Consider the following 10,844-nt stretch of genomic DNA (forward strand, 5'->3'; position numbering starts at 1 on the left):
TCTAATTTCTTGCCCTCCTGAGTCCTGTCCCTGAGCTACTTACTTACTATATCGAAAATAAAATAAGAAATATGTTTTTTGCCTTATTATCTACCTTAAATCAAATTGCTAATTACATATTGTACATGTTTGTAGCCTAAATAGTGAAATTTGTACTTAAAACTGTAATTTTGTAACTTTTGGAAATGCCAGTAAAAACTTGGCTGTGCCAGTAAATTTCAATCTGTTAGGTTGGCAACACTGAGTAAAACACACATTACCACACAAATGTATGAAGCCAGACTTAAAGGGGAGCTTCAATCAGATTTAAAAAAAAAAAGGTTAGCAGCTACAAATACTATAGCTTCTGGCTTTTAATCAAAAGTCACTTAAGAGCCCAGGGATCCAGCACTGTCTTCACCCCGGCCAGTTGTTTGCTGGTGTTCGGGTCCTCAGTGCTGCCATGTTGACTGTGGGAAGCCAGCTGTGACTTCCAGTGGCTTCACAGCCAACTCCCTAGTTCCGCAGCCTTCTGGGACCTATGACATTGTGGTGAACCACCGATCCAATCCCCTTAGCAGAAACGGTAGCAAGGTACCTGCCAAAACTAGGTACTCGTTAAAAAAAAAAAATTAAAAAAAAAAATGGAGTAGTTGGATAAGTACCAGCATGTATATATCCTCCTATTACCTGGCTATTTTTTTTGTTTTCACTGCTGTGATAGTTTGAATGAATTACTTGGTCCTGCATTAGTGTACCCAAATAAATATAAACATTTTTTGAGAAAGAATTTTCCCTTGATAGAATTTAATAACCACTGGTCTTTCTTTTTTTTTTTTTTACTATATAAAGATTAAAAGACCAAGAGTTAAAAAAACAAAAAAACAAAAACCCTGTTTCCCATACTCTGTTATGAAACAGCAAATAAAAATGCCAGGACAGTACAAACACCTGAAATGACCATTTTTTGGAAAGTAGACACCCCAAGGCGATCTCATTTTTATTTTGCACAATTTTTGAAAATTAATAAAACATGCAGGCATTTAGGGGTTTAAATATGGAGCTTGGAAATGGTGCACTAGATACAGCAGCATTATACACACAAAGTGAAGGGCTTTAAGTACAGCTCGCATACAGTAAGAGATAAAGTTAAAGGAATACTGCGCTGTGAACCTGCAACCTAGCAGCCAGCACAGCTTGTAGACAAAAAGCAAAAACTGTGAATAAATAAGTGCACCGCTAAGGTTGCAAAAAAGCAAATTTGCATAAATAAATGATATAAATGTGACTTAAACATAAATATATCAAATAAACAGAGATTCATACATGGTGATATGTGAATCAACCAAAGAAAAAGTGAAATTTCTGAAAAAATACAGGTATGGTGAAAAATGTGCTAGTATGGTGACTATACCACAAATAAGGTGAGAGATAGAAATGAGGGTGTTAATATTGAATAGAAACACATCAAATAAACAAGGATTAACACATAATGAATGTGAGGTGGACCTTCTGTTTGCATCGCTCTTTGTTATATACATGCTTTTTTTCTACTCTTCCAAATGTGAGTGTTTTATTCTATTTTTAATAAATTGCCTTTTTTTATACGGTATCACGCTATGTTAGCCCATCTTTTCATTGCATGATACATCCCTCCTGGCATTTACCTTCCACCCTCCTCACGATGATTGAAGCCTTCAAGTCACTATTCAGTGACAGTCCAAGGTCGATTGATTGATACAGATCTAGGACCAGTTGTTTCTAACAGATGTGTTCAACCTAATAAGCTCTGCAGACTTGGGTGGTGTAAGCCCGGCCAAGTCAATAAGATCTGGTAAGCCTCCCCCTGTTTATGGTGGTGGTACTTCTGTTTTTTCCTTCACAGTTCATACCGGTGATTGGAATCCCCCATATGTCTAATGCACATCTAATTGGATTTCTTTGGACTTTACAATTCACCATTTTCATTTTTTGAACTTTGTATATTGTGCAGTTATTATACTAACACATTATTATACTAGCATATTTTTTAGAAATTATTCTAATTTTTTTTTGAGTTTGGACTCACATTCATTATGTGTTAATCCTTGTTTATTTGATGTGTTTCTGTTCAATATTAACACCCTAATTTCTATCTCTCACCTGATTTATGGTATAGTCACCATACTAGCACATTTTTCACCATACCTGAATTTTTTCAGAAATGTCACTTTTTCTTTGGTTGATTCACATATCACCATGTATGAATCTCTGTTTATTTGATATATTTATGTTTAAGTCACATTTATATCATTTATTTATGCAAATTTGCTTTTTGCTTCCTTAGTGATGCACTTATTTATTCGCATACAGTAAGAGGATGGAGAGGAGGAGGCTAATGTTCAAATGTGCAGGATAAAGGAGGTAATTAAAGTGTTAAACAATTCCACAATCAACTCCCCTGCCCTGCTTCCCTGATTCTGTGGCCACTTATCTGAAACTAATGAATGACAGTATTCATTCAGTAGTTCCTCCTTCCAACCCTTCCTCTGTTGTGAGTGGAAGGTGTGGGCCCTTCAAGGTAAACAGTACAATGCCCTTACACTTGTAATCGGTCATCACAACAATCATATGGTACAGAGGCGATCAGATCGGCTCTGTACACTGTCTGTGAACCCAACTTTTTGATGACACCTCAGTTCCCAGCCATTAACAGCGCACTGAGGGCTGATTCTGAATTTTGTGGGGGTTTTTTTTGTTTTTTTTTTACACTATTGTGTAGTGAGATGGTTAAGGAAATCTTTCATACGAAAAAAAAAACAGCCTACCATTTTTGACATTGTCTGAACAAGGAAAAAGAAGTTCAGATTTTTACAGTGCTTAGACTGAGGAATGTCATTTGTAACGCCAATACTGTTGAAAATGTTTACATAGTATTCAGTACAAAATACAAACAAAAAAATAGAGTTGTAGAGTGGCTAATCATGTGGTAGTATCTCAAGTCTAAAGTAAGTACCCTATTACATAATCATATTGGACCAGTGGGATTCTTCTCTTTATCTCTTACAGATATTATATTACTCTAATTTGTGAATAATCACCTTTGATATGTTTTATGTTTGTAAACAATATATTTACTGTATGTAATAGGGTACTAGTCTGTAAGACTTGAGATGTAAACAATATATTTACTGTATGTAATAGGGTACTAGTCTGTAAGACTTGAGATCCTACCAGAGGATTAGCCACTGTATACTTTACATTTTAATTTTTTATACATATTTTGCACTGAATAAAATGTAAAAAAAAAATAACAGTGCTGGTGTTGTCTTTTTCTGGGAGTCTAAGCACCATAAAAATACCAACTTCCCTTTTTCCTTGTTCAAATAGATGTTCATTATATGAAAGATGTGGTGCATGTTTACACCTAATGACATCTATATGAAATTAAACATTATTGATATTGTTCTTAAAATGCTAGATGTTTGGTTGCCATGTTTTTCCTATGTTTCCGTACTTTCTCAAGCATGCAGAACTGGAGCTCCGACTTCCCTTGGTAGATACTTATTCCAGGTTAGTGACTGAGCACCAAAGCCATCAGATCCCTGGTGCCCAACCTGTGCCCCCTTTAGGCTGGGTTCACACATATGCGGCCATGGTTTCAGTGTGGTAGTCCAGTGCATTTCTGTTCACCGGTTCAGGTGCAAATTTTTACCCGAGATCTCACCTGAACCAGACCTAAAAATGCACAGGACCCTTTTTGAAATCACACTGCACATGTGTGAACTGGCTGCATTGAAAACCGTTCACATCCACGTTATGCGGGGAAAAAAACACATCAAATTTGTATGTGTGTGAACCCAGCCTGAATATATGATGTGCGGTCCTCCGACCTCAGCAGTTTGTGATCGGAACACCGATTAGGGTAATAGCAGCGATCTCTACTAGCCACATATAACATGTTCCCAGTTTCATATTGTCTTCTGCAGCATATCCCCAGTCATAAATGTATACTGTCCAAACTCTCTGACCATCATTTCCTCTATTAGGTCTGCAGTTCCTGACAGTCCTCTCAAGCATTACATAAACTATATTACCAAGTAATGTTACACCTGCCTTTAACACACATGGACTTTAATGACATCCCAGTCTTAGTCCGTAGGGTTCAATATTGAGTTGGCCCATCCTTTGCAGCTATAACAGCTTCAAGTCTTCTGGGAAAGCTGTCCACAAGGTTTAGGAGGGTGTCTATGGGAATGTTTGACCATTTTTCCAGAAGAACATTTGTGAGGTCAGGCACTGATGTTGGATGAGAAGGCCTGACTCGAAGTCTCCGCTCTAATTCATCCCAAAGGTGTTCTGTCAGGTTGAGGTCAGGACTCAGGGGTTTGGCTTGGCCTCTTAGTTCCAGTGAGGGGAACTCTCAAGGCGTCAGCATACCAAGGCATTTTGGACAATTTAATGCTCCCAACTTTGTGGGAACAGTTTGGGGATGGTCCCTTCCTGTTCCAACATGACTGCACACCAGTGCACAAAGCAAGGTCCATAAAGACATGGATGAGCAAGTTTGGGGTGGAGGAACTTGAATGGCCTGCACAGAGTCCTGACCTCTACCTGATAGAACACCTTTGATATGAATTAGAGTGCAGACTGCAAGCCAGGACTTCTCATCCAACATCAGTGCCTGACCTCACAAATGTGCTTGTGGAAGAATGGTGATACATTCCCATAGACACCCTCCTAAACCTTGTGGACAGCCTTCCCTGAAGAGTTGAAGCTGTACAATATTGAACCCTACGGACTAAGACTGGGATGCCATTAAAGTTCATGTGCGTGTAAAGGCAGACGTCCCAATACTTTTGATAATATAGTGTATATTATTAGTGGCCCTTTGGTGATGTCTGGGCCACATTTGAGCCCCCCTTTAACTCATAAGTTTACAACCACTGCATTAGATCTAGAGTTCCAACTTTTCTAGAAAATAAAATATTGAAAGTGGCCTGAACGTCGCACTTTAACCACATGACCTCTGGAAGATTTACCCCCCCAGCCCTTCATGACCAGGCAATTTTTTGCGATACAGCTCTGTGTTAATTCAACTGACAATTGTGCGGTCATGCGACGCTGTACCCAAAAAAAATGTATGTCCTTTTTTCCCATAAAACAGAGCTTTCTTTTGGTGGTTGGACGTCGATAGACGCCCTCCCAGAACTGGACAACCGCACTCTAGCCGTCTTTCCGATATAGGGCACGGTCGGCAAGTGATTAAACCCAAAAGCATACAGTTATATAGCAGCTTACCAATTCTTAGATGTGATGGCTGTATTGGTTTTCTTTTTTAGGCTTTCTTTCTTCTATTTTCATCTGGTGGTCCAGCCAGCAAATCTGCTCTTTTTCTCAGCACAAACTTTCCAGCAGAATGTATCAGTTTACATGATGAGACAAACCACTGAACACTGACAGGGGTGTTTAGTGTCTGCTCTCTGCCAATCCATTGGCTGCCACTTGCCCAACGAAATAAATTCAAAATACTAACAATAAGTTACAAAGCCATCCACAACTCTGCTCCCAGCTACATCACTAACCTAGTCTCAAAATACCAACCTAATCGCCCTCTTCGTTCCTCCCAAGACCCCCTGGCTCTCTAGCTCCCTCATCACCTCCTCCCATATCCGCCTCCAGGACTTCTCCCGAGCCTCGCCCATCCTCTGGAATTCCCTACCCCAATCTGTCAGACTGTCTCCAAATTTATCCACTTTTAGGCGATCCCTGAAAACTTTCCTCTTAAGAGAAGCCTATCCTGCCTCCATCTAACAATTGCACTATTTTCTCCATTAGCTCATCCCCCACAGCTATTGCCCTTTTGTATAACTTGACCCTCCCTCCTAGATTGTAAGCTCTAAAGAGCAGGGCTCTCTGATTCCTCCTGTATTGAATTGTATTGTACTTGTAATGTCTGCCCTCATGTTGTAAAGTGCTGTGTAACTGTCGGCGCTATATAAATCCTGTATAATAATAATAATAATCAGCTTTTATTTATTCATGCAAAACCTTTACCCCAAAAAGGAAAAAAAATGTTTGCTATAATTGCTTGAGAAGTGTGAGCTGGAGTTTGGCTTTCATTTGTTAGTGGTTCTTAATCTAATATATTTAACACTCCCCTCCCCCCAGACTGACAATGCTGCTGTGTCTCCTCTGCTCCTTCCTCGAGAGTTGTGTCAGACTAATAAAGGAGGTGTTTTACTGGCCGGATCACCAGGTGAAAACAGAGGGGGGGGGGGGGGGGGGGAGCTAAAGAAAAGAAAACTGATGCAGCCACCACCTCTAAGGCTGGATTCACACCTATGCATTTTTAGTGCTTTTTGCATTTTGCAAATATGCACTACAGAAGGTGTTCCATAAGAAACCATGTTAAATGGACTGTAGTGTAAATCTGCAAAAAGCACTAAAAATGCATAGGTGTGAATCCAGCCTCAATGATTAATAAGCTGCAATATATTATATTTTTGGTTTTGGGTTTAATACCACTTTAACAATTCCCCGTTAGTAGATCCCTCTGTATAAATAGATGGGGTTTTATTAACAGACGACCTGAGGGTTGCTGTGTCTGTGGATGTGCTCTTTCTACTTGCTTGCACTGCTGCCAGCAGTAAATTGGTTGAATTTTAGGCATCTGTGGAGCTCCTGGGAATCCCTGGTGACACCATGCCAGTAGAACAGGAATTGATGGGAACCCTCCAAGAGGGACACAGACAGCAGTAAACTCTAGTGCCCCTGACAGCTTTTTACTGCCATCTTTGACCCTGTTAAATATTTTCCCTTCCAGGTGACAACATTGTGACCAGGATAGGAAATCTTCCTAGCAAGACCTCAGATAGCATTAAAACACGGAAGAGCCTCTTACCAATTCCTACTTTCAATGGATGAAGTAGCATTTAACAAATAAGTCTATATTCACACTGGTGATTTAGGCCGGTTCAAATTGCAGTGCCAGCAATCTTCTGATTGCTGCTGCAAGCTGCCAGCCCTGTTCACTATAATAGCAGGTCGCCGGTGACCTCAGCTATTTGCAGCTGTCAGCCCAGCTAGCTATTACCTGTTGTGTGTCCAGCAGTGATCACTACAGGTAATTGCTGGATGTGTGGACAGCCACAAATAGCTGCAGCTGCCAGCGAGCTGCTATTACGTTAGTGGACGGAGCAGTGGCTGCAGCTAGCGGCTCACAGAAGCGGGAATCAGAAGATTCCTGCTGCTGCAATTTGCATCGGCCTAAATTTCTACAGAGTGTAATTCCCCATATTCTGCACATTTAAAGCAGGTGTAACGTCTAATTTTATTATACTAAAACTAAGTTATTCTTACCTGCTCTGTGCAAGGTTATTGCACAGCGCAGCCTTTTACTTTGTCTTCTGATGTCCCCTGTCTGCACTATACACTTCTGCAGTCTTCTCTACATCCAAAGTACAGAACTGAAAAAGCTCGTCTTATTCAGCAGCGCTTCCTCCTCTTCGGCGAGCGGCCCGTTGCCTTCTGGGAACTGTGTGTGTCCCAGGAAACAACTAGGCCATTCGGGGGGGGGGGGGGGGGGCGACATTGCGGGCTCGCTGGACAAGGGTAAGTGTCCTTATTAAAAGTCAGCAGCTACAGTGTTTGTAGCTGCTGACTTAAAAAAAAACAAAAAAAAAAAAAAAACGGCTGGAACACCACTTTAAATTAGGGTTCCCAGAGTATCCCTTAGAGGCCCCAGAGTTCTTTCTTACATCAGAGTCGGCAGAGTCCTCCCTTACAGTGAATGGGAACTCTGCGAGTTCAAATGTAAAAGGGGACCTCTATGGACTCTGATGTAAAGGGGGACTCTTGTTATTAACTTCATATGCTTAGAAATGTTAATTAATAGCAAAATATATGTATAGTTTAAACAAGAAAAAAATTGCTGTGCACCGCTAAAGCGTTCGGATTTGACTTGAAGAAAAGGTGGCAACCCTAGCTCCCTCCCGTCACCTCTTTTCTCTCGGTGTCAGGAAAATTTGTCAGAAGTTATTCATGATGATAGCAGAAGAGTGAAGCAGCAGACAGAAATGACACAAAGGCTGGATTCACACCAGTGCGCATTGGATGCGGGGTTTCCCCGCATTCAATTCGCACAGCAGGAGATGCGTGAACTTGTTACATAAAGAGCCGGTCTCAACCTCCGCAGCGGCTCCAGTGCGACTTGCACAGGAGCCCCGTGTCTCTTTTGGTCTGTTTCAGGTCTGAATTCAGCCAAAAATTCTGGCTGAAATCAGACCTTAAACGGTGAATGGAGCCGCACCAGACCCCTGCTGTGTGCAGATTTGTGCTCATATGTGAACCCAGCCTTACTGCTCTAGATTGAGACAAGTACACACTATAGAAGGATGTGCTTTGTTCATATTCAAGCTAAACCTGATTTAAACCTCACACCTGATTTTTGCCGTACTTCCGCTTTGCAATCACATGCAATGCATGTTAATCATGGGTTTAAATCAGATGCAGGAGTGGTAAAAACACATCTTAACTATGGGGTTTTACCACCCCTAAACTACAAATGTAAAGTAACCCTTATGGTTCTGAGCCCCCTAGAAGGCTGTTTTTACATGGATGTGCTGCGGTTTACCTGCACCGCCGGTGCAGCACAATGCATCTGCGACCGTTCTGGGTCAGCTGTGCTTTGCCATAGACTTCTATTAGATCCTGCATTCAGAAAGTGCACCAAACCTGCAGGATCTAATTGAAGTCTATGGCTAAGTGCAGCAAACCCACAGGAAAGCTGCAGATACACTGCACCCGCTGTGTGGGTAAACCGCAGCCCATCAGTGTGAAAGCAGCCCTATACTATTATTATGCCCGGTGTATTGCCTCACACTGACTTATATATTTCTTCTTTCCTGCTGCTGGCACCACTCTGGAGACCGCTAGCTGGGATAAGAGGTGGAGTGCAGTTGGTATCACTCTGCATGGGACAGGAACCAGCGCTACAGAGGAGGCATTGGCTCATGCGGCTTGTGCACCCTACTACAGCGCCAACTTTACAAGTAGTCCCTCTACATTGCACTCTGATGCTCTTGGATGGCAGGTCGGCAAGCCCAGACCGTGATCTACCAGTCACATGTCCACGAGCTACTGGTTGCTGACCTCCACGCATTAAGGCAACCTATTCATTTCAAATGGGCTGCTAGCACACATAAACCCTACCTTTAATATACCTTTTTCCCAATGCAATGTACCACAAGGGAGAGATATGCATTGTATTGTACTGCAATTCAAGGCCATTGAGATGTGCTGACAAGGTGCACTTGGGTGCCACCGACAATAAATGGGACTGCAGAACACCACACATCATGCATTGCGGCAAGGCTCAGTAAAATTTGCTTTTTACTGCATGTACCGCAAAGCAAAAACATGTCTACAAAGACAGAACAGTTTTACATTTCTAAATATTCAGTATCAGAAATTTAGTCTCGATTTCCAAAGCTAGGAGACCTGCTAATACAGATTGTCCTCTACACCACATTATTTTCATTCAGCGAATGGTACGATGTGTCTGAGCCACACACAGAATTATTTATGGCGGTTTGAGGCCAAGTAAAAGTTTAGCAATGTTCTTCCCCAAAGTATAAACACAGTGATGAATAATAGTAGGATGTACAGTATTACGTAAAAGTGGATACTATACTTTCAATGATATTACGCAAAAGAGGATTCTGTGCTTGTAAATTGTATTGCCACATCAGTGATATACCAAAATGTTGGACAGGTTATACACACACAGTATGCATTTAAACAAAAGGTTTGACATACCTGTGACATTTGAGGCCGCACATTGATTTCACCGAGATTGACACTGTGAGGCATCAGGTTGTTGAGTAACTGGCAGATTAGGACCCCATCTCGTAAGGCTTGAGCCAGGTCACACACCTGGGCAGTGTCTAGTGTCACACGATGATTAGGAGGGAGCACTCGGCACTCAATCAGCCATCGGGCACAGTGCCTCCACAACTCCATATCTGCCAATGCGCCCAAATAGGGGAGGCAGGGCACAAAGGAGGATAGAGAGATATCAGGAGACAAAGGCGGGTAATGTAAAGATGCACCTGCTCAAAAAGCAATGGAGCCAAAAAACAGAGAGCAACAGAGGTTACACGGAAAAGGCAGCACAAATTGTCTTCTGTAGAGGGAACTTTGCAGATTGATAGCAGATATGATGAAAAGAAGTCAGAGATCGCAGACACACAGCCAGGCTCATAAGACTGAAAAGACTGTTCCGGTATCTAAAGAGGAAGAACCTTCTGTGACTTCCTCTTCTGCAACTGTCATACTGTGCATGTGTAGACTGCAAAAAAAAAAAAAAAACTTTTTTCTAAGTGACTGTCACAGTCACTTAGAACACATTCTTGTAAATGGGAACACATTTGGCTCTATTCCAGCGTGCATTATCTACATTGTTTGCCACACATATACCTAGTAAGGCACAAATGTGGAGTAGCTGTAACCCCTGGGACTCACTAGGAAATATACCAACAGTTCTTAATGCACATATATTCAGCACCTCTCTATCAAAAAACTTTAATAATGGTATAAATAATGAAGCATGGCAGCCCTTTTTGTGTTCTAGCACTTTTGTATAACAAAAGGTTATTGACATAGGGTGTCATACATGAAGAGACACCTCTGTGCGATGCATGTCATTTCAGTGCCCTCTTGTGACAATATGGTGAGAGAACACACAAAAGAATAAAGTCCTATAACAATCAATGAAAAATTAAATGAAGCAAACAACAGATCCAGATTGTGGGATGCATTGGATTTCTCCTACATAACGCATGCCACTGTGTGTGTAATACGAAGCATAATGTGTGCAGATTGGT

The 10,844-nt window shown here is 41.4% G+C and overlaps 1 protein-coding gene across 1 annotated transcript in view; it reads right to left on the reverse strand.

The window, feature by feature from the left end:
* Nucleotides 1-10,254, reverse strand: part of VAV1 (vav guanine nucleotide exchange factor 1) — a 150,047-nt gene extending 139,793 nt beyond the window's left edge. Inside the window, exon 1 of the mRNA XM_073615306.1 lies at nt 9,778-10,254. Coding sequence (XP_073471407.1) covers nt 9,778-9,981 — 204 coding nt within the window. The 5' untranslated portion in view covers nt 9,982-10,254. The remainder of the gene's footprint in view (nt 1-9,777) is intronic.
* Between the last annotated feature and the right edge of the window lie 590 nt (nt 10,255-10,844).

This window comes from Aquarana catesbeiana, linkage group LG02 (assembly GCF_042186555.1).
Source record: "Aquarana catesbeiana isolate 2022-GZ linkage group LG02, ASM4218655v1, whole genome shotgun sequence".
NCBI lineage: Eukaryota > Metazoa > Chordata > Amphibia > Anura > Ranidae > Aquarana > Aquarana catesbeiana.